The sequence below is a fragment of the Pipistrellus hanaki genome (assembly GCF_964339955.1).
Source record: "Pipistrellus hanaki genome assembly, chromosome: X".
In the NCBI taxonomy this organism is placed as follows: Eukaryota; Metazoa; Chordata; class Mammalia; order Chiroptera; family Vespertilionidae; genus Pipistrellus; species Pipistrellus hanaki.
In genome coordinates, this window is record NC_140524.1 from 3,211,814 (window position 1) to 3,236,941 (window position 25,128).

Genomic DNA, 25,128 nt, shown 5'->3' on the forward strand with positions numbered 1-25,128 from the left:
GCCCGGTATGTGTCTTCAGCCAGCTAGCGTTTTATCAGCATCAACCAGTGAACGGGAGATGCAAATGCAGGGCCCTTAACATGGGCACAATGAAGCTGCCAGCGTTCGATGGGCCTTGTGTTTAGACTGTACAGAGCTGCCACGTGCATCCTACAGGCCAGTTTCCTGGCAGGTGGAAACCACTCAGGCCAAAGGGAGTGAGGGCAGCTCAGCTTCTTCCACAAGCAGCCCAACCATTTGCTATGGAACCAATTTAATGTATGGGCTCCGTTAGTTTCCTATTGCTCCTTGTAACACATGATCACAAACGTAGGGGCTTAACACAACACAAACTTGGATATTTTATTTCCAGAGGTCTGAAATGAGTCTTATAGCGCTAACAATCAATGTGGCAACAAACCCAGTTCCTTCTGGAGGCTCCAGGGGAGAATCCATTTCTTGCCTCTTCCAGCTTCTAGAAGTTCTGGTATTCATTGGATTGTAGCTACATCACTCCAATCTCTTGCTACCACTTTGACCCTTTTGCCTCACTCTGATGATGACACTTGTTATTATGTTGGACCATTTGGATAATACGGGATAATCTCCCTATTTTATATTCCTTAACTTAATCATCCTGCAAAGTCTTGTTTGTCATATAAAGTAATATGTTCATAGGTTCGGGGGTTAGGGCATGAACGCCTTTGTCAGGACCATTATTCAGCTTATCACACAGGCCTTGATGTTCTTGAAACCCAAGAATTAAATGCCAGTATCAGCCTGTCTTCAAATTCCTGTGATTCCAGGCACCTGAATTTGGAGCAATAAATATAATGTTTAATTATTTAAAACCTTATGGCTCTCCCCTGCTCCCATCAATAAATCCCATCTCCTCTACCACCACACGCCTTGATAGAGACTTTTTAAGTTTTGTCTTCTAGATACAAAAAGATTGAAATCTGATCCCCAGAAGCAAATGTATCTGCCTTGCATAATCAAAAAAAGGAGACTCTAAATTTGCATCTAGAGAACAGAAATTTCTATTCTCTAATCCAAATCCCTTGACACTCTGTACATGAATGTTGTGCTCTTATATGAACCTTCTTAGCCCCCCTTTAGGAGTCAGAGCCTCAAAGTAAAGTATCCTATCAGATACTGCTTAATCATTGACCTCCCAAAAGATTACCAGAAAACATGATCCAGGAAAGCTAAGTTTGATAGACTTGCTACAATAAAGGGAACCTCACATTGGCAAAGTCTTAACAGTGTCTCAAACATTAGGAGAAATTAGCACAGGATTTATAGGTTTATCGATGAAGGTATTACATATGTGTTCTTATCCCCACATTGCCCCCCCTCCACGTCCCCACTTATGCCCTCACCCTCCTGTGTCTGTGTCCATTGGTTAGGCTTATGTGCATGCATATAAGTTCTTTGGTTGATCTCTCTCCCTTACCCCACTCTCCCCCACCTTCCCTCTGTGGTTTGATGGTTTGATCGATGCTTCTCTGTCCCTGGATCTGTTTTTGTTCATCAGTTTATGTTGTTCATTATATTCCACAAATGAGTGAGATCACGTGATATTTATCTTTCTCTGACTGGCTTATTTCACTTAGCATAATGCTCTCTAATACTACACTGCGGTAAAAAAGAAGGAGGTCTTACCGTTTGCAACAGTGTGGATGGAACTGGGTTGGGTGTTTTTTTTGTTGTTGTTTGTTTTTTAAAGCTGCCTCATTTATTTATTTTTTCTATATTTTATTGGTTTATTTTATTTATTTATTTATTTTTTTTTACAGAGAGGAAGGGAGAGGGATAGTTAGAAACATCAATGAGAGAGAAACATCTATCAGCTGCCTCCTGCACGCTCCCTACTGGAGATGTGTCTGTAACTAAGGTATATGTCCTTGACCAGAATTGAACCTGGGACCCTTTAGTCCACAGGCCGACATTCTAGCCACTGAGCCAAACCAACCAGGACTGGTTGGGTGGTTTTTAAGGTCAGTTTTGCAGGGCAGAAAACTGGTTGAGATTGGCAAAATCTATGACATAATAAATAGCTCGGGGTCTTGAAGTGAATCTTGAGCAAGCAGTTAGTCTTGATAAATAATGAAGTTTTGTCAGTTCAAAGTTTTATATTCCAGGAGCAAGTATTTCCTGGTATCATGTAGCCAAGTTATTTTGACTGGTTCGCATATTGTTCAGCTCAGGGATAGGAAAATATGATGGTTTCCGTTCTTAGGTTTAGCACAGAACTAAAAATACTTATTATTGCTACATCCACATTGACACATCAGTCCTAAGAATTTTCTTTAGAAACGGATGATTCTTTGTTGTCATACTCCTTTCTAAAAGAGCATACATGTTAAGAGCTTGGGTTTCTGAAGTCAGTTAGACCTGGGTTCGAATCTTGGTATTAAACATAAGATTTCTCGACTGTTAAGTGGAGCTCTGCAGTTGTGCTCAGCATTCAGTAGGAAAATGCAGGCAAAGCTGTTAGTAACAATAAGCTGTTAGTAACAATAAAAAAGATTCAAGATCAGTTTATGGTCTACTATGACTCCCACTTCTAAAATACACCTTGAATTTCTTTTATCCTCTACTAATACTGTATATGTTTGTTTAAATAATATTTCATGTCTTCCTAAATGATAGGTCCCACCACAAATGGGTTATATGCATGTGGAATTTGGAGGCCATCAGCTCTCTGGATAAAGGTACAGGGTCTTTGGTGGCTGGATCTCCCAAACTACTCACTTCCAGGCATGGAATAACCCTATCCATTTACCCTTTATGCCATACAAATGAAATCATGTCTTTTATTCTGTGTTATATGATGTGGAGATTTTTGGGAATCATTGCTTTAAGCCAGTATTTTTAGTGCACATGGAAATATTAGCAAACAAGGATCAAGGGTCATTATTAATATTCCAATATTACTATAAAACATCACTTGTAGGAGACAAATTAAAATCCACTGTCATTTCCTTGAACAACAATTTTATACAGTGTCCAGTATCATAATGGTAATGACATAGCTTCAAAGGTATCCAACCACAAATTCCGGTTTGCTACTCTTTAATTATTTTACTTCCATTGTAACATGTCCTCAAAAGAAGGAATTTAAATGAGCCAATTAGTAACCAGAGGTCAATCTGGAAGAAGCAATTGATAGGACCAGTCCTCAGATATCACCAGGGCTCCTTGGATTTAAATTGGAATGCAAGAGAGAAGCATTTATTCATTATTTATTTCACTCGATCATTTATGACATGCCTAGTCTCAAGGGGAAGCTGGAGATCAGGGTGAAATACAAAATTAACAAATTAATATTAACAAGCACAGAAAGGAATAAATCCAGTCTCACTCTGGCTCACTTGAAGGGCTAGGACTGACACTGGTCACACCCAGGAACGACACCCCTGGCTTCTCAAAGTTGGGCCAACTTTCTCCTCCATCTCCCGTACCCCTCCCACTCAGCCACACATATAAATCTGTCCACAGTAGCAATTTCAGGTTAGGTAAAGAGAAGACAGTATTGGGAAAACATGAAGGTTGTTTAGCATTAGATGGGTGATTTCAAGCACTTGGCAGATAACATCCTTCAATGTCTAGGAAAACTGGATCTGTGTGGTCAGTCCCTCTGAAAGTAGGAGTCTATGCTTGGCCCAATTCTGTCTCCTAAGGCATAGGCAGCACAATGTAGTGGGGTAGCCAGGGTGAGCAAAGGGTAACTAAAGCCTAGGTGGTCAGGGAGTGTTCAGGGGGAAAGTTGGGTTAGCCATGCAAGAGTCCAGCCATCCTCCTTCTGGGTTTTTAGGGTGTTTCAGAATATGGCGAAGGATGACAGCAGGTCATCTGTATCCAGGGCACTTTCAAGCTTAGGCAAGAAGGTCCCCCCCCCCCCCAGACAAGGAACAGAAACTGGGCCTTTTCTGGAATTCCCAGGAGAATGCTGATGGCTACAGTGCACTGAGTCTTAGTCCTATCCCCCTCAAGCAGACCCATCTTTGTGAGAGGATGAGGTCTGAGATGCAGTCCATGACTATTAGTCTGCACTGGGCCCCTTAACTAACCTGTTCTCACTATATCTCCCTATGTGGTAGGGATATAGTTGGAACCCAGGTGCTGTCAATCTCTTATCCTTTGCCCCCACAGCAACTAAATATGACTTTTCATACACCTGCCAAGGTTTAGACCCCTGAATATACTGAACTCGTCTCCATAAAACCTTGACTGACTCACCTGCAAACCTAACCTGAGATACTGATGGTTTGGTTCGCTCACCTATCTGGTTTACCCTACCAAGCCATGTATACTGTATGATTGGCACTGTGAGCCTAGATGGATTGTGGTGGGGGAACAGCCTCACTGGAACCAGCTGACTCTCCATTTCTTGGCTTCCTGAAGAAGGAAAATCTGTGGCTGAATGGCTAATGACAAAATGTACGAAGTCTCCAGGCTGGCAAAAGGAGAGTATGCCCAAGGCCAAGGAAATAGTACTGACTGCAGGTACAAATCCCAAAGGGAGGTTAGCAGGCCACAGTCCACCTTGGGTTTAAAAATGAGCTATATTTAGCCAATATTTACCCTTGACCTGTAGACTGGGGGCCTGAGCATTTGGTAACAATGGAGGTAGAGCAGGAGAAGAGAAGAGCAGGTAGAGAACAAAGGACCAGAGAAGAGATATGGGTCATGGGGATGAAGGGTTTATGGCTCATGCCAGTACTAACTCCTCTGAAACAGCTGGTGGTCTTCTTCCCATTGCTCCCACAGCTGCAGAATTTCCCCCTTGGTTTTCTATAACCTAGGTAAGATTCTTGTATTGAAAAGCTTTTGACAGCAGGTTAGGAAAAAGAAATTATATTACAATAAAATGGCCTAGAGGTAAGATAGATATGCCAAACTAAAGAGCAAAAGTTCAGTACTACTCAGCATTTTGCCTTCCAGGGAAATGGATTTTCAAGGAGAATAAACTGAATCAGAATGCTTCTGGAAGAAATGATTCATGCTTGATCTGTAAAGAAAGCTGAAAGAAGTCAAAGAGGTCATAAGTAGAGGCCAGAGTCTAAAATGTCATGGTATATGACTTGTCAGCGGCTCATTGTGTAAGTCTCAGCAGAAGTGACAAGAACAATTACATCAGAAAGTAGCAGCCAAGTGTAAGTTCAGGGTCTAATTAGATCAATCATTTCTAATATAGGAGCTTAGCTTCTAGCATTCACAGAATAAAATGTCAGTAAGATCACTCTCCAGGAGAATTTTCCACTCAGATGAGTCTTCTTCAGTACCTAAAATCAAACTTACAGGAAATAAACCACAACAAATCCACAACCACATTACACAAAGTTGTCTACACAGTCCCCTAGACTTCAGAGCATTCTAGAATATTCTACTGTGTGTGTGTGTGTGTGTGTGTGTGTGTGTACCACAACTTTCATACATTAATCTCTTGATGAAAACTTACATTGTTCCCAGGTCGTGGCCATTTAACTAGAGGCCCAGTGCATGAAATTCATGCACGAGTATTGTCCCTAGGTCTGGTCAGCAATCAGGACTGATCTTGGCCTTCTGACTTCTGGCTGGGGCCTTCCTTCCTCGGCTGCCACTGCCAGCTGGGCCTTCCTTTGTTCCACGCCTCCCCTGGTGGTCAGCGCATATCTTAGTGAGCAATAGAACTACTAGTCTCCCAGTTGAACTCCCAAGGGGACACTGCATATTAGCCTTTTATATATAGATGCTTGTTGAAACCAATCATTGTCCCACTAGTGACTAGCAGAAAGGTGTGGATAAGGAACCCAGAAAGCTGGTTAACCTTGGAAGCTCTGAAAGATCAGAGCTAATCACTCACTGTTTAGTAGAGACACTGGTAGCTGAAGCGGCCTCCACCTGTTAGTCTTATGTAAATTCTTGCTTATTGGCTATTATTGGAATTGCCTGCCTAAAGGCTATGGGTGTATCCCATAATCTTAATAAAAGGGATAGCAAGGCCAGAGCAGGGATATAGTCCTCCCTCTAGAGGTGGGCTCCCGCCTGGTCCCCAATATCATCAAATTAATACTTTTCTAGTCACTTTCATTTGTGTGCAGCCTCCTTCAGAACCCTGAACCTGAACCCTGAACCATGTGGGACGTGAAAGGGGTTCCCACAGATGCTGCCTTGAACATGAGGGTGCAGATATCTCTTCAACACGGTGCTTTTGTTTCTTTTGGATATATTTTCAGGAGTAGAATTGCTTAATCATATGGTGGTTCTATTTTTTGAGGAACTTCCATACTATTTTTCATAGTGGTTGCACCAATTATGTTTCCCCCAACAATGCACAAAGGTTCCCTTTTCTCCATATCCTCTTTAGCACTCGTTCTCTCCCATCTTTTGGATACTACCTTTGAAAGAAAAGAGCCACATGCTAACCTGACAAGCTCAGGGAAGGCCTGTGTGGCAGTCTTGCAAACCCAGAGACCTAAGATAACCACAAAAGATGGTTTGAAAATTAAATATCTAACAGGTTATAGTAGGTAGTCATGTCCCAGATATTTTCCCAGACAAAGATCAACTTTGATCTTTTTACTGAGTCCATTTGCCTTTTTGCCTCTAAGATAACATATCTATGAGATGTCTGGGTAACTTGTAACTTCCCTTTTTCCAGAGCCCCTGGGGCACAACCAAATGTGGTGAGCGCCAGGACAGGTGCCTCAAATTCCTTCGTTATCATGTTAATTGTTCCTGAACTCACTGAGTACAAGTCATTTCCCTTTTTATCCAATCCCAGGAGTTTCCCTTTTTATCCAATCCCAGGAGTTTCCCACCGCTTTGCTTTCTCCCGCCTCCTTACTCCATCACCAATGAATTTCATGTAACCCACTTATGTCCCTCCTTTGATTTCAGTGTATAAATAGAGAAATGTAACCCGCCATTCTTCGGAGCATTATCTCAATCCGTTGAGGTTCTGCTTCCCGGCATATGTCGACAGTAAGGCTCAAATAAACTCACAAAAAATTCTTTATAGGTTTCAATGGTTTTTTCGTTAACATACCCATTCTCACAGTGCCAATCATACAGTATACATGGCTTGGTAGGGTAAACCAGATAGGTGAGCGAACCAAACCATCAGTTTCCCAGGTTAGGTTGGCAGGTGATTCAATCAAGTTCTATGGAGAATAGTTCAGTGTATTCAGGGGTCTAGACTTTGGCAGGTGTGTGAAAAATCATATTTAGTTGCTGTGGGGGCAAAGGGTAAGAGATTGACAGCACCTGGGTTCCAACTATATCCCTACCACATAGGGAGATATAGTGAGAACAGGTTAGTTAAGGGGCCCAGTGCAGACTAATAGTCATGGACTGCATCTCAGACCTCATCCTCTCACAAAGGTGGGTCTGCTTGAGGGGGATAGGACTAAGGCTCAGTGCACTGTAGCCATCAGCATTCTCCTGGGAATTCCAGAAGAGGCCGAGTCTCTGCTCCTTGTGTGGGGCCTTCTTGCCTAAGCTTGAAGGTTTGATACCTCATTGTGGTTTTCATTTAACGAATGTGTTAAAGTTGGTAATGTGACTACTTTAGGAAACTATTATGGAGGGTAGCATGCTCAAGAAGACATCCTTAGGTCAAGTTCATTACATTTAAAAATATTTTTATTGATTTCAGAGAGGAGGTAAGATGGCGGAAGAATAGATGGGCGGATTCTGAGCCCGCTCCCGAAGCAGAAAGAGAGAGAAGCTGATGGTCTTGTGCTGTGAGTGTTTATTAGCAAGCTGGGAGACAGCGAACACCAGAAGAAACTGCTGGGGGGCTGCTGACGGAGGTGCCCCTCACAGGGAAGCACCCACGCGGGCTGTGTCCCTGCCCGGAGCTACCTACCGGCTTGCACGGGGAAACCTCACCATCTTGAGAGGAAGATAGGATCGTGTCAGAGGCCTGAATATCCACAGCCGCAGCGACCACCAAGCAGCGGTGCCCCTCAGAACGCGGATCCCAGGCGGTGCGAACACCTGACTGCATTGGAATACCCCACTGCTCGGCGAAAAGGTCAGATTTCGCGGGGAGAGGGTGGAGAGTGCTCGCGGCGAAGATAAAAAGCCTGCGCGCCCGCGCTCGCGGAAGCTGGAGGACAAAGGCAGTGATTACAAGTAGAAGCCCCCGCTGTTGGGCGGGTGTCACCCGTGAGAGTGGACGGGGCTCCTAACAGGGGAGATATCTAAAGAGCAACACATTTGGATCTGGCTCGGAGGGATATCGGAGAGTTGCGGGAGATTGCAGTTGCTCGGGCCTGCCCCCTCCCCACTCCATAGTTCCTGCTGCAGAGAGGGCGGAGAGAAAAAAAAAAAAAAAGCTGGAGAGGCTCTAGACTAGAGTCTGGAAACTCAACCTAGAAACGCTGCCCCCAGAGGCTAATTCACAAATTGATTCTAGTGTAATAAAAACAAAGCAAAACCTGCCTAAAAATCAGGACTGGATCATAACAATAGAGGAAGCGAATGACCTTCATTACTGCAAATTTTACTTAAATTTTTTAAATTTTATTATTATTTTTTTAATTTTTAAATTTTTGTTTTTTATTTTTGTTTTCATTATTTGCAACGTTTACTCAAGAAACTATTTTTTTTTCTTTTTCCTCACTTGATTTTATCTTTATAATTATTACATTGTATATGTAATCAACATTATTACTACTATTAATTTACCTTTTTCATCTTATTTTCTTTTATTTCTTTTTATTATTTTTATTTCATTTGATTATATAGATTTTTTTTTTTTTATCTCAGGATTACTGTTCTACAGTCTTTATCTATCTTTCCTTCTCCAACGCTTTATTCTATCTCAACCCTACCTTTATGCCTTCACCCTCTTTCCGATCTTTTCCTTTGGTACCCCGTTTATCTTAACCCTTTCCTGCTCTAGATTTTCCCCATTCCTTCTGTCTACCCCCTCCTAAAATTTCACCCTACTTGTATATATCTAATTTCCAACTACCTGCTCCAAGCCCATTCACACCTCCCTCGTAGTTGTCCTAACAACAAAACAAAACAAAACAAAACAAAAAAACAGTCTATCTCTCTAACTCTTTGAAGTTGTATGTTGAATGTTAACTATACTGAAGTTGTATGCTTTTTTTTTTATATAAGATTGATTTGCCTATGCTTTTTGTTTGATTGTATGTTTTTGTTAGCCGGGTTCTAGTCACCATTATTGGTGGTTATTAATATTGCAAACACATTTCTATTCAGTGCCTGTGTGTAGTACCTGGTTGTGTTGTATTTTGTGCCCTTAAATCAAAGCAGGAGAGAGAGAGAACTACACAACCAGACATCCTAGATAATGGGCAGACCAAAAAACAGTCCGCAAATGAAAGAAAAGCAGGCTTCACCAGAAAAGGAAGTAAACGAGATAGACTCAAGCAACCTACCAGAGCAAGAATTCAGAGTAATGATCATAAGATGGCTAAAAAGAATGGAAGACAAATTTGACAATATGAGTAAGACCCAAGAGGAAATGAAGAAGAACCAAGAAGAAATGAAAAATGACATTGCTACTGTAAAGAACTCAATAGAAAGCATCAAGAGTAGATTAGAAGAAGCAGAGGACCGCATCAGTGAGCTAGAAGACAAGATGGAAAAAAATACCCAATTAGAACAGCTTCTGGAAAAAAAAATTAAAAAACAGGAGGAAAGTCTAAGGGAACTTTGGGACAATACAAAACAAAACAATATTAGAATAATAGGGGTTCCAGAAGGAAAGGGAATTGAGGAAGACATGGAAAACGTATTTCAAGAAATAATGACAGAAAACTTTCCTGAGATAGAGAAGAAAAAACCCACACAAATCCAAGATGCTCGCAGAGTCCCAAGCAAAATGAACCCCAGAAAATCCACCCCTAGGCACATTATAATTAAGCTGGCAAATACCAACGACAAAAAAAGAATTTTAAAAGCAGCCAGAGAGAGACAGACAGTTACATATAAAGGAGCCCCCATCAGACTAGCAACTGATTTCTCCACAGAAACTTATCAGGCCAGAAGGGAATGGGATGAAATATACAACGTCATGCAAAGGAAGGGTCTGAATCCAAGAATACTGTACCCAGCAAGGCTATCAATCAAAAGTGAAGGTGAAATCAGGAGCTTCACAGACAAAAACAGACTAAGGGAATTTATCTCCACCAAACCAGCAATGCAAGAAATGCTAAAGGGTCTACTGTAAAATTAAAGAAATTGAAAGCAAAGAAGGAACACAGGGGTATAGAATAAAAATGGCGTCAAATCAGTATCTATCAATAATAACTTTAAATGTAAATGGACTAAATGCTCCAATCAAAAGACATAGGGTAACGGATTGGATAAGAAAACAAGACCCATATATCTGTTGTCTACAAGAAACCCACCTCAGAAAAAAGGATGCACACAGACTGAGGGTGAAGGGATGGAAAAAGGTTTTCCAGGCGAATGGAAATGAAAAAAAAGCTGGGGTAGCAATACTTATATCTGACAAATTAGATCTCAGAGTGAAGGACATAACAAGAGATAATGAAGGCCACTTCATAATACTAAAGGGAGCAATCCAACAAGAAGAAATAACCCTGGTAAATATATATGCACCCAATACGGGAGCACCCCAATATATAAAAAAATTGCTGGAGGACATTAAGGGAGAGATTAATAGCAATACAATCATAGTAGGAGATTTTAATACCCCACTGTCACCCTTTGACAAATCATCTAAACAAAAAATCAGCAAAGAAATATCAATCCTAAATGACTCGCTAGACCAGATGGAATTAATCGACATTTTCAGAACATTCCACCCCAAAGCCACAGAATATACATTCTTCTCAAGCGCACATGGGACATTCTCAAAGATAGACCACATTTTGGGACATAGGCAAAGTCTCTTCAAATTCAAAAAGATAGAAATCATATCAAGCATCTTCTCAGATCATAGTGCCATAAAACTGGAAATTAACTACAATGAAAAAAATCCAAAGAAATCAAACACATGGAGACTAAACAGCATGCTATTAAACAAGGACTGGGTTACCAAAGAAATCAAGGAAGAAATTAAAAACATCCTAGAAACAAATGACAATGAAAACACAACTATCCAAAATCTATGGGACACAGCAAAGGCAGTTTTGAGAGGGAAGTTCATATCCCTACAAGCCTATTGCAAAAAACTGGAAAAAAGGGTAACAAATGATCTAACTCTACAACTCAAAGAGTTAGAAAAAGAGCAACAAGAAAAGCCCAGAGTAAGCAGAAGGAAGGAAATAACAAAAATCAGAGCACAGATAAACGACATAGAGACCAAAGAAACAATACATAAGATCAACAAAACCAAGAGCTGGTTCTTTGAAAGAATAAACAAGATAGATGGACCTCTAGCCAGACTAACCAAGAAACAAAGAGAGAGGACTCAAATAAACAAAATCAGAAACGAAAGAGGTGAAATAACAACAGACCCCGCCGAAATACAAAGGATTGTTACAAAATACTACGAACAACTCTATTCCAACAAACTGGACAACCTGGAGGAAATGGACATATTCCTAGAAAAATACAACCTTCCAAAACTCAATCAGGAAGAATCTAAAAATCTCAATAGAGCAGTGACTTGGGAAGAAATTGAAACAGTCATCAAAAAGCTTCCAGCAAACAAAAGCCCAGGGCCAGATGGCTTCACAGGAGAGTTTTATCAAACATTCAAGGAAGAACTAAAACCTATCCTCCTCAGACTATTCCAAAAAATTCAAGAGGAAGGAACACTTCCAAACTCCTTCTATGAAGCCAGCATCACCCTAATACCAAAACCAGATAAAGACAACTCAATGAAAGAGAATTACAGGCCAATATCCCTAATGAACATAGATGCCAAAATCCTCAACAAAATTCTAGCAAATCGGCTCCAGCAGAGCATCACAAAGATCATACACCATGACCAAGTAGGATTTATTCCAGGAATGCAAGGTTGGTACAACATCCGCAAATCAATAAACGTGATTCATCACATAAACAAGTTGAAAGATAAAAATCATATAGTCATATCAATTGATGCAGAAAAAGCATTTGATAAAATCCAACACCCTTTCCTGATAAAAACTCTCAACAAGGTGGGAGTACAAGGATCATATCTCAACATAATAAAAGCTATATATGATAAACCCACAGCCAACATCATACTCAATGGCCAAAAACTAAAACCATTCCCTCTAAGATCAGGAACAAGACAGGGATGCCCACTATCGCCACTCCTCTTTGACATAGTACTGGAAGTACTAGCCATTGCAATTAGACAAGAGGAGGAAATAAAAGGCATCCAAATTGGAAAAGAAGAAGTAAAGTTATCCTTATTTGCAGACGACATGATATTGTATATAAAAAACCCAAAAGACTCCATTAAAAAACTAATTGGCTTAATAAATGAATTTGGCAATGTAGCAGGATACAAAATTAACGCCAAGAAATCTATGGCATTTCTATACACCAACAGCGAATTTATAGAAACAGAGACTAAAAAAGCAATTCCATTTACCATCGCACCAAAAAAATTAAGATACCTGGGAATAAACTTAACTAAGGAAGTAAAGGACCTATATGCGGAAAACTACACGACACTGAAAAAAGAGATAGAGGATGATGTAAACAGATGGAAGAACATACCATGTTCATGGATTGGTAGAATCAACATCATCAAAATGTCCATACTTCCTAAAGCAATCTATAGGTTCAATGCACTCCCCATTAAAATACCAACGGCATATTTCACTGACCTAGAAAGAACTCTCCAAAAGTTCATTTGGAACAATAAAAGACCCCGAATAGCCACAGCAATCCTGAGAAAGAAGAGTAAAGTAGGAGGGATCTCAATACCAGACTTCAAACTGTATTACAAAGCCACTGTTCTCAAAACAGCCTGGTACTGGCACAAAAACAGACATATAGATCAATGGAATCGAATCGAGAACCCAGATATCAACCCAAATCACTATGCTCAATTAATATTTGACAAAGGAGGCACAAATATACAATGGAGTCAAGACAGTCTCTTCAATAAATGGTGTTGGGAAAATTGGACAGATACATGCAAAAGAATGAAACTAGATCACCAACTTACACCATACACAAAAATAAACTCAAAATGGATACAGGACTTAAACGTCAGACGGGAAACCATAAAAATACTAGAAGCATCCACAGGCAACAAAATCTCAGACATATGCCTAAAGAACTTCTTCATTGATACTGCCCCTAGGGCAATGGAAGCTAAAGAGAAAATAAACAAATGGGACTACATCAAAATAAAAAGCTTTTTTACAGCAAAAGAAACCATCAACAAAACAACAAGAAAGCCCACTGTGTGGGAGAACATATTTGCAAATGTTACCACTGATAAAGGTTTAATCTCCAACATCTACAAACAGCTTATACAACTAAATAAAAGGAAGATTAATGATCCAATTAAAAAATGGGCAATGGACCTAAATAGAATATTTTCAAAAGAAGACAGAAGGAAGGCCAAAAGGCACATGAAAACATGCTCAAAGTCACTAATTATCCGAGAGATACAAATCAAAACAACAATGTGGTACCATCTCACACCTGTCAGAATGGCCAACATCAACAAATCAACAAACGACAAGTGTTGGCGAGGTTGCGGAGAAAAAGGAACCCTTGTGCACTGCTGGTGGGAATGTAGACTGGTGCAACCACTGTGGAGAACAGTATGGAGTTTCCTCAAAAAACTGAAAATGGAACTCCCATTTGACCCAGTAATCCCACTCCTAGGAATATATCCCAAGAAACTAGAAACACCAATCAGAAAGGATATATGCACCCCTATGTTCATAGCAGCACAGTCTACAATAGCTAGAATCTGGAAACAGCCTAGGTGCCCGTCAGCAGATGATTGGATCAAAAAACTTTGGTACATCTACACAATGGAATACTATGCTGCCATAAAAAAGAAGGAATTCTCATCATTTGCAGCAACCTGGATAGAACTAGAGAACATCATGCTGAGTGAAATAAGCCTGTCAATGAAAGAGAAATACCACATGGCCTCACTCATTTATGGATATTAAAAAACATTATAAACTGACAAACCAAAAGATAGATATAGAGACAGTAAAGCAAAAAGTAGACTGTAAAATTACAGCGGGGAGAGTAGGGAGATCTGGGGGAGATAAGAGACCAACCAAAGGACTTGTATACATGCATATAAGTACAACCAATGGACACAAAACTCTGGGGAGGGAGGGTATGTATGGGGGGGGGCAATGTTAAAATATGTACACAGATAATAATTTAATAAAAAAAAAATATTTTTATTGATTTCAGAGAGAGAGAGAGAGAGATTGACTGCCTCTAGAATGCCCCTTATTGGGTCACAACCTGGGCATGTGCTCTGATGGGAAATGAAACCATGTCCTCCTGATTCATAGGGCAGCACTCAACCACTGAGTCAGGGCAAGTTAATTATATTTTTAGACAGATTCAAAACACAAAGAAAGTCTTAGTGGGTTCTTTAATTTCCTCATTTTTGTCTCTACAGTTCTTATAAGTTCGTGAATGTAAATGTCACTGTAAAATCAGAAATTCTATACTATGATTGATTAATTCTAGGACATTTCTTAAATTCCATTTATGCTAAGATTACTAAGCTTCATTTTCTAAGGGATAGTGCAAGAATGGTCACTTATAGATTTAAAATACATCCTGATAAAAGCTGCCTTTGGGAATCAAGAGATAGGAGTCCTTTGAAATAATATCACTTGAAGAGTAGTTCAAATAGAATCTAATGGACTGTGAAACTATAGTTTTAAATTAATGAGTGTACCTGGTGAAAAGCTTTGCACTGGTAAGCAATATGAAAGGTCAAATGAAATATTCTAATTACCTTAATAGTTAAATCATCTTGCTTATTAATATGTCATTTATTTTGACAGTTGTTTTTTTCGGGGGTGAAAGCAAGGAACTCTGTTGTTTAGCATTCATGTCATATAATTATAAATCATTAACCAAGTGCTCACACACACACACCACCCATGATGGATCACACAATCAAAATATATCTCATCATTTGGGCTTCAAGACATTTTTGGCTAAATACATTAAAGCCACAATTATATGCTGAATATTATGATTTAATCTGTCGAAATGTCAAAAAAAGTCATTACTCAAGAAGAAAAAACAACAGACATCTGGTGAATCAACTTTATTGCATAACAATCATAGGAGTAGCATAGTAGTAGTGGTACATAACAAGTTGGTACAAAGTAAACCCATTCAAGAAGGTGTCATCAGCAACCATTGCAGGGAGTAGAGGAGGGTTATTGAGGAATACATCCAAGGGGGTGGGAAAAACAATGGACCTGTGTTCTAGTCTCTAAAACATCAGGGTCTTATTTCAGACCTTGAATAATTATATTCCTCCCTCAGCTTTAGTTGGCTCAACTCTAAAATAGAAAGTGAGGATAGATGTTCCCTTAGGTCTACCACCTATAACAATTCAGGATTCTAAAGATAAATGCAGAGAACTTGAAAGATGAGAATGTTACAGTTTAAGAAGAAGGAGAAGCACAAAGTCATAGAGGTAGGGAAAAGCTAATTTTTTTTTTGTGAGTGGGCAAGGTGTGTTGTGGGATAGCAAGGACCTTAAACAAGACTGGTTAACAAAAAAAAAAAAAAAAAAAAAGACTGGTTAACTACTGTGACGTTTCTGGGGGCAATAAATTTGCAAAAGGGCAAGACAGAGTGCTAAGCCTAGTAGGGGACAATAAGCAGGGACCAAATAGAGAAAGAGATACTGTTTCCTATGGTCAGTAGTCTGACTTCTCTTGCTCCCCGTCTCACACTAGAGTCTGTATGTCTTCATGAATCTTCATTGCAACCCCATCCCCAAACACACACACCAAATAAAGTAAGAAGAAGGCATGGTTACAGATGCCTTCTCTTTAGACGCGCACAAGTAGCCCCCTTTTGTGGGCCAGGAAGCAAACAGCAGTTGCTGAAAAGATGGTAGTCAACCCAATCAGCCTCAGCAGGCCTGGCACGGAGGGCAGATGTCTCTCCAAGAAGGTCGTGTTAATGGGCTGCGCAGGAACATCCTGGGTTCGAAGAACATTCGGTGTCAGTACAGGGCTTGTGTACTTCACTCCAGAAAGTCTGCATTTCCTCCAGTTCTCTGAACATATCTTTACTCTTACCAACCTTTAGACTGTTAAACATAACATCCCCTCTGGTCATAACACTGTCTCCATTGCCACTTGGCCCTTTCCTTAACTATTCAGATTGATCTTCCAAGTCTCAGATTATACCTCACTTCCTCAAGGAGCCCTTCCTGTGCCCCCAGGCTAAGATGGTCCTTCTTTTAACATTCTCAGCATATCATCTTCCTCACAATTATGTTTTCTGGTTATCACCTGTCCTCTCAACCACTTGTGGCACTCATGAAAACACTGCTGATCCTTTCCACAACAGCTGGTGCAGAGTTGGTGCACAATAAATATTTGTTGAATTGAATAAATCTATGGTCCACTTGGCCCTCAATCCCATATGTGACAGGTGCTAAGAGAATAACTTGGACTGGTAGGGCTATTCTTTTTTACTTCATACTTAATAGAGGAATACCTATGACCTTTCTGATTCTTGTCCTCTACAATGCATTTCATTCTATCTTGTATGTGTCCTTCCTTCCAATCAGGAAGGCTTCCTGGGGTTTTATTATGAAAATAATAATGTATATAAGAAAAAAACTCATTTTTAAAACTAAATCTGCTCCATTTCATCCATCCCTTTGCCCCTGGACAAGGGGATGCTGTTATATCTTCCTTTCATTTTCTACCTCCTGTTGAGAATCACCAGCTTAGAGATTTATTCAACAGGCATATGTTTAGTTCTTAATGTCTAGAACTCTCAGACCAAAAAGAATTTTTTCCAAATAATTTGTAATGAATGTGACAGCTACAAATTTATAAAAGTTCTAAATCTCTCACCTTTGACCTAGCCTATGCCATTAAACATTCATGCGTTGAAACACTTAGGGAAAGGTATGTGAATATATACAAGCATATTCTTTTTGAAAATAATTTTTATTTTTTAAATTTTTATTTTTACTGATTTCAGAGAGGAAGGAAGAGGGAGAGAGAGTTAGAAATATCAATGATGAGAATCATTGATTGGCTGCCTCCTGCATGCCCCCTACTGGGGACTGAGCCCACCACCCTGACATGTGCTCTTGACTGGAATCAAACCTGGGACCCTTCAGTCCACAGGCTGACGCTCTATCCACTGAGCCAAACAGGCTAGGGCTAAAAAAATTGTTTTAAAGGACAAAGATTTGAATTAATGAAATAAAATATAACCTACCACAGACTCTGGTTCAGACTGCCAGATTTCATCCTCTGGAATCTTCCTCATGGCATGCAGGATCTGAAAAGAAATAGTATCCTGGCGAATAACAAAAGTAACACCATCTTTCTCCAAACCTGCTCTTTAAATAAAGGACTGAGTCTCGAGATATTTATAAAAAATACCAGAGTAACTGCTAATATAGTCCACTGAACCTTTAAAAGGTCCCAAAAAGGCTTTCATTGATGGCATAAGAGGTTCCAATCAATAGGCTCATCATAAATTTATTTGTGAACATGACTTAATAGACATGAGATCACAGGAATTGTTAGGAAATATAAAAATGAATTCTGAGTCCTAATAGAAACACGTTTGGTGCTATAATATTAGTCCTAGGTTATCTCTCAAAGAGAGCCATAGCGATCTTTTGTTCAATGGATTCCTTTTATCTTGGCTGACATGATAGATATTTCCATTGTTACTTTTGGGTTAAAGTGTTCACTTCAACTGAGACTGCTGTTCAAATTGTGTTTTATATGTCTACTGGAAAGTTGGCCTCCAAGATCTCAGACATCAGGCCCACGAGTTACCTCCTTCCCCAAAGCCCATGATTCCAGGCCCTACCTCTCGGGCTGCTCTCTCTCCAGCCTCCACTGCCCCTTCCATGTAACCACTCCAGTGTGTAGCAGTCTCTGTGCCTGCAAAATAAATCCTGCCCACCGGCTGGCGGAGTACCCTTGAAACAAAAGCAAAGAGGTAAAAGTGGTCAGTATCAGAGAACCAAAAAACCTTCTCACAATGACCGAGGCTGGTTGGTATCCTCAGATTCTAAGCATCAGTAAGTATTACATTGTGAATTTTGGCAAAATGCTCACAGGTTCCTTCAGCTCTTGCATGATTCTTGTCCAAGTTCACTCCTGTACCAAGAGCTTACAAGTAAAGGGACTAATATCAATGGAGCATGCATTTGCTTCACCTACATGAAGTCATGAGTAGCTCCTTCTATGGCTCACTAACTCTTTATAAGCTGACATATGCCCCAGTTCTTTACCTGGCTATTTCACCAATGAACTTGGAAAATCACCACTTTGGCTTCCCCATCTCTTCAAGGACGCACTACAATGATTTCCAAGACCTTTTCCATCAGTAATGTAACAAATCGGTGAGTCCAAAACTACCATTCATGAGCACTTACCTCTACCAGTACTTTGGATGCTCTTCTAAGTGCATTAGTCCTTATCACAACCCTATGAGGTTGGTCCTATTTTTACCCCCATTTTGCAGATGAGAATGTAGAGGTACAGAGACTGTGGTAGACATTGTGATGCACTACCCAGACCCCCTATCAAGAATGAAAGGCTTATTTTTAGCTGCTGGAAGTATTGCCAGAAGATAACCTTTTGATAGCAGTCCTCTTTGGAGATTGCCTCAGCTGAAGAAAATTGTCTTGCTCAGGGTCATGCCTCCTTCCAGCAGCAGTTGCATCCAATGACTGATTATCATGGGGCTATAAAGACTCTTGGAACAACTCTTAAGGGACATCCCTAGCTCCAGAGCTCCCTGGGGGAACAGCTGAGGCCTACATTGGAACTATCACAGCCCAAGGTCTCCCTCTGCCCACTCCTGTTTCCTTCCTCTCTCACAGGTGTTGATACCAAATGCTGTCCCTAGCATATATCCTGTATGATCTTTGTGTCAGAGTCTGCTTCCTAACCAGCAACAAAGACAAAGTAATTGGGAGAGGTGGTAACTGACTCTAGAGCACACAGTCTTAACCACTTGTTTATATTCCCTCCCTTACTGAATTATTTAATCATTTCAATCAACTCTATGACATAGTGACTATTATCATTATCCCATTTTACACATGAATTAACTGAATATTAGAGAAATGTGTAGTGACTTGTCAAGAGCCACACTGTTAGCAAATAGCAGAGCTACAATTTTAACCAAGCCTGTCATATATTAAGGTCTTTGTTGTTTTTTAAAAAAAATATTTTTTATTTGATTTTAGAGAGGAAGGGAGAGGGCGAGAGAGATAGAAACATCAATGATGAGAGAGAATTATGGATTGGCTGCCTCCTGCACGGCCCACACTGGGGGGATCAAGCCCACAACACAGGCATGTACCCTGACCGGGAATTGAACTGTGACATCTTGGTTCATAGGTCAATGATCAACCACTAAGCCATCCTGGCTGGACAAGGTCTCTGTTTTTATCCCCTATGTTTTACTTAGTATGTCCAAAGCTAACACACATATACTCATACATTATAACACACTGTATACTACCAGGCCTTTTATCAGAAAACTAAACTGTCTGGCTTCATAATACATTCAGGAATGCACTATCACCCAGAGCCCAGCTATGCAGAACCCCTCCTCCAGACATTCCATGGACTTGTAGGATTTTAAGCATTTGCTCTTACAGTTCCTTCTGCCTAGAGTACATTTCCCAAAAGCCTTTCTCTGCCTTCTACAATCCTCAAATGAGATGGGTATTATGAAGCCTTTTTTTTTTTTTATTTCTCTACATAAGGCTAGACTATCACTTCCTAGGCACCCATGGTATTTGTATACCCCTCTACTAGAGTACGTACCATAGTAATTAATGTCATTACCATAGCATTAGAGCAATGTTTGATGTTCTTTTAGATCTCCATCCCCACCCCAGCCCCCAACACCATCAGCTCCTTCAGAGCAGAAAGGGCTTTTCTTGGTATCAAAGTTTTTAGCACAAGGCTTGGAAAATGGTTAGCACTTAGCCACTAAGTGCTGAAATGAGCTATTGCTATTGACATATTCTACACTCAACATATAAAAAAATTAACTTGTTGAGCCAGTAACTAATCAGGCATTCTCATAGATGGTATTTGTTATCTTCAGAAAGATGATGAAAGTGCTAACCAAAATCATTATATACCTTCTCACAGGTATAGATTTTAATATTTCTTTGGCTGGTTTTCATGAATAGATCGATTAGTCATTTACATTTATTCATACCATCTTTTAATTATACACTTTCAACAGCTTTTTACTCACTACTCTACATTTCCTATTTTGTTTAGCTTGAGCTTGGCATTAAACTACTGCTTGGTTTAATATTACTCTCATATCCAAAATAATCACTGCTATATCATTAATTCACACCTTGTTGTTATCATCAAAAATAATTAACTAAACACCAATGAGTCATGCTTGGATACAAAGCACTGTGAATGCTAAAAATCATCGAATTATACATTTTGTTTGGTTAAATTGTATTGTATATGAATTATATCGCAATAAAGATGCTAAAAAATAAAACTGATTATCAATATACTGATTATTGTCTATTATATGCTATTTATATTTTTTCATATACCCAATAAGAAAAATGATGTTCAAAGAGATTAGGTGACTTATCCAGGATGAAAAAGTCGGTTATTGGTAGAATTAGGAGTTGGAGCCCAAGTCCCTTCACTTTCAGTCTTGATCTCATTTTGCTTTTATAATGTACTCATGTTGGCACTTATACAGTTCCATTTGAGGAAATTTTACTAAGCTGTAAACTCAGTATAAAGGTACTTCTTCTTACAATATAAGTGAACCTTCTGATTATCTAAGTTCCCATTATGATGCTACACACTTCTTTGGTTATATTGATTTGGATTGTTTCTTCAAAGGACTTAGAGTGAAAGGCACCCCATGATGCAGAATTATGTCTTCTTTCATGAGCTTCACAATATACAAACAAGAGTATGGATTTTTAACATTCCTAAGAAACAGAAGAGCTACATGAACCTTTTTAGAATTTGGATTAAAGTAAGCACACTTTTACTCTACCTTCCATATTGAGTCATGATCCCCGGGGGGAAGTAGGTTGTATAGCAGCCTCCTGAGTACTGATCCTCACACCAGTTCTTCTCTTCATAGTGCACCGGCTGCATGGCAGAGTGACAAACACTCAAAGAAAGCTCAAGGGAATCCACTCCAGAATAAACCAAACACATTCTAACAAGCTTCATATAGAAGAACCATCATATGTCTGAAGTAGAGCCTTATTATCCTGATGTGTTTTTAGAAATATGTCTTTGGGCAGGTAAATATCCTTGATAATAAAATAAGAAATTTTGACTTCAGAAAGTTTTCTCAGTTGGTTCATTCATGTCTCAGGTACTGCTCACAAGCTGCAACTGTTTAGTTCCATTTAAAAATCGGTCTTAACTATTAATAAGTTTTAGTGCCTAATGGTTTCAAGACAACTTTTAAAAAGGATTTTTGCTTCTGGAATGGTTGGAGTAGAAAAAACAGAAAAACATGTCTGTCAAGGAAAAAAGATGATTGCATTCATGTTTTGAGCTTTGTTGAAAGAAACTAGACAGACAAATTAAGGTTTTCATGGGATATAGGCAATTCTGTTCATGATACACCCTTCCACAATGAGTCCCTACCCCACCATATTCCTCTGACTACCTTCAGAGTACTACTAGTTTAACTTCAAGATCAGTTTTCTTAGGCTACTTCCAAAGATATCTAGGAAACCCAGCTGAATGGGCTTGTCTGTCTTTCCCTGCACCCCTAATGTTCCAGTAGTGCTGCAAGCTTCCTGAGCTACCACCAACACAGCCAAGGCCCATATTATTTGGGACAACTTATGTGTTGATCAGCCCTGTGTAGACCCCTTTGAGAATGCATTAGGGAAAACAAGAGTTCTAGGACCCTACTGATGAGCCTCTCCCTGCTAGCCCTTTGAGGGCAAAGCAAGATACCTCTCTCTCTTATGGAAAGGGTTAAGAAGCAGCCTTACCTTCAAAGCTTCTTGGGATCCCAGAACTTTTGCATAGAGCTCACAAAGTTTGTTCAACCTATGAGAGGAGGAGTGGGGATAAAAGTGAAAAGGAAGAAAGTGAAACAAAATATGAAAGCAGCATCTATCCCCTCATTCAAAAAGATGCTGTGAGCCATTGCTTCCATTTGACATTTCATTTTAATTTTTCAAAACAAGGTACTTTGTTCTATTTCAAATGTTTTAAACCAATGAGGTCAGAAAATAAAGTGAGGCATTGGCTGAATCGCTGGGGGCATACAATAATTTGTTCATTCATTAAAAAAAATGTTGTGTTCCTCTTAAGTGCTAAGCACTGGAGATTCTGGGAGGATGCAGATATGATCCTTGCTCCCCTCTTTCCTACTCCACTGCAAAACAATAGGCATAGCGGAAAGAGAAGGGAGCAAGAAAAGCTTTACATTCTGCTTCTGTCTCTTACGAAATTGAGCAGGTTATTTAAGGTCTCAGAATTTAAGTTTTATCAACAAACCCACATGATCTTTTCATTAATAATGTAAAACAATGTGATTCCATCAGCAGCATCACCCAGGAACTTGTTAGAAATGCATTCTACCCAAGTAAATTTTTAGCTCCTGGGCTATATTCATTTTTGTATTCTCAGGTGATATGTGTATCATGTATTCTCCATAACTTCTTTCATGGTTTCTTATGTACAATAAACTCAATAAATATTAATTTGAATACTTGATTCTTAAGTTATAAGTACTGTGCCCCTATACAAGACCCTTATAATTAACACAACAGATATGTAACATTGGAAACACATATTTTTAGGCAGTATTTAAGTTAAAAAGTTAAGTAAAATTGAAAGGCAGTCGAGTAGACAGAAAATAAGGAAGGATGCAAAAGGGAGGGAAGGGGGAGGAAGGAAGAGAGAGGCAAAGGAAGAAAGGAAGAAAGAAAGGAAAGAAGGAAGGAAGGAAGGAAGGAAGGAAGAAAGGAAGAATGGAAGGGAGGAAGGAAGGAAAGAAGGAAAGAAGGAAGGAATGAAGGAAGGAAGGAAGGAAGGAAGGAAGGAAGGAAGGAAGGAAGGAAGAAAAAGAGGAAAAAAATAAGTACTTTTTTTCCTTACCTTTCTTCTTTGCTAAGACGTGCCAGTTTTAGGGTTTTGTGGGAAAGGATAAATCTAAAACATACAAACAAGCAAAAAAAAGGGGGGGGGGAATTAATTGCTGCTTTCATCTTGGCCTCATTTCTATAGCTACACATGTGCCTCGTGCACAAGTTAAAAGTAAATCCAAAGAAACAAATTATACAGTAGTTATTTAATGTTTTACTATTTACTTGCTACATTCCAGGCACTGATGTGCACTTTCCAGTTTTAGGGATTCAAGATGCTAAAGATAGATGAGTAGCTATAATTTCTGCCTAGGGTAATACTATGACTGACCTACTTCTCTCTACATAGCTGGTAGCTAACAGGAATGTCCAACTAAGTCATGTCTAAGCCTTTCCAATGTCATCCACCCCATTGTCCTTTGGTTCTATCTACACAATGGTGTCTCTCTAGTGGCCACCCTTCTACTAGTAGAATCTGCCTCCATTTGTAGCTGTATGATCACTTTCCAAGTCACAACTCTTTGATCTCCCTCCTCTGACTCTACACTCTCTGAAATAAACTCATACATATTCTAGGCTCATATTAATTTTGACTGAGGACTGGGATGGTCTTGGCTCTTCTCTAGTGGGACTTGGAAAACCTCATCATTCTACATAAATAACATTGATGTTCACGTAAGTCTCCATAAAAAGCCCTCTTGATAGAAACCCTAAATCGGGTCTTCATATCATGCTTTCACAAAAGATAGCTTATGGAGATATATCAAATCACAGCATTAAATATGAAACAGAAAATTAATATAGCAAATTTTTAAATGTCACTGGTGTTATAATTTCTTTCTAAATATTCATTGGAAAACATTATTTATAAAAGAATTTTTCTGTTGCTGGATTGGGAGAATAGTGCTATTAGGTAACAATTTATTTTTAAAAGTTTGGGACACATTATCAATAGTATGGGAATACATTGTCAACATCAAATAGCATTCATACCACCATAACTGTGCCTTACCCCATTATGGCAGCATAGTTGCCATCAGGTTTGGTATCATCCAATGTGTAGGCAACTGGAGCTTCCTCTCCTTCAATAATCATGGTCCCACAATAATCTTGGAAGGACAGCAAAATGGAAGAAGACATTCGTCACTCTCTCAGGATACCCATAGCAGTTACAATTAGCACACAGAGCTCCAAACCATTTCAAACATGATCTCCAGAACAACTTGAGAAACCATTTCAGCTCATTCTGCACAAAGGGCTTGTCTCATTCCCCTCCTGAACAAAATATAGGCAATTTCAACAAAGACTATGAAATGGTGACAACATCAAAGCAGAATCTAACATGTTATAACAATAACCTACTACAGTGCACCCTACCTCCTGGTCCATCATGTACTTGAAAATTGAGTTTCTTTGAACAAAATTATAGTGAAAGACTCTGGAACAAATGTATAGAAAATACAATAAGAGGGTTTCAAAACGAGAAAGAACTCTGAGGGTGTGCACTGCCTTGACCTGCATATGAGCAGACAAACCTGTAAAGCCTTTTAGCCTGCACTTGATTCTCTTTCTCTCTCTCTCTCCTCCCACACCCTTCCCACTGTGCATTCCTGAGAATCAATGTCCTAGTCAGCCACTGGGATGAGGGGTATTTGTATTCCACTGAGGTGTGCTGAGGCAGAAGAAACACTGAGAAAAACGGAAAAGTTTAATGAGGTTCTTTATCAGGAGTAACAATGACGAAAGCAGTAATAAGCTACAATCAAACAAACAGGAATGAACTCTTAGGGGAAAAAATAGGTGACCTGAATCACAAGAAGCATTTTAGCAGCATGCTCTTCACGGTGGGTCACTAGGGAATTAGGAGGCTACAATGTGGCTAGAAAAGGATATACTATACAGGAAGAACCACCTTAAGG

The 25,128-nt window shown here is 39.6% G+C and overlaps 1 protein-coding gene across 1 annotated transcript in view; it reads right to left on the bottom strand.

Moving 5' to 3' along the window:
- Positions 1-15,167: 15,167 nt before the first annotated feature.
- The window catches only part of MAOB (monoamine oxidase B), a 54,835-nt gene continuing 44,874 nt past the window's right edge, over positions 15,168-25,128 (bottom strand). The window contains exons 9-15 of the mRNA XM_084870344.1: positions 24,222-24,318; positions 23,223-23,276; positions 22,109-22,166; positions 21,145-21,242; positions 17,944-18,055; positions 17,338-17,400; positions 15,168-16,076 (exon numbers count right to left, since the gene is read on the bottom strand). Coding sequence (XP_084726470.1) covers positions 15,924-16,076; positions 17,338-17,400; positions 17,944-18,055; positions 21,145-21,242; positions 22,109-22,166; positions 23,223-23,276; positions 24,222-24,318 — 635 coding nt within the window. The 3' untranslated portion in view covers positions 15,168-15,923. The remainder of the gene's footprint in view (positions 16,077-17,337; positions 17,401-17,943; positions 18,056-21,144; positions 21,243-22,108; positions 22,167-23,222; positions 23,277-24,221; positions 24,319-25,128) is intronic.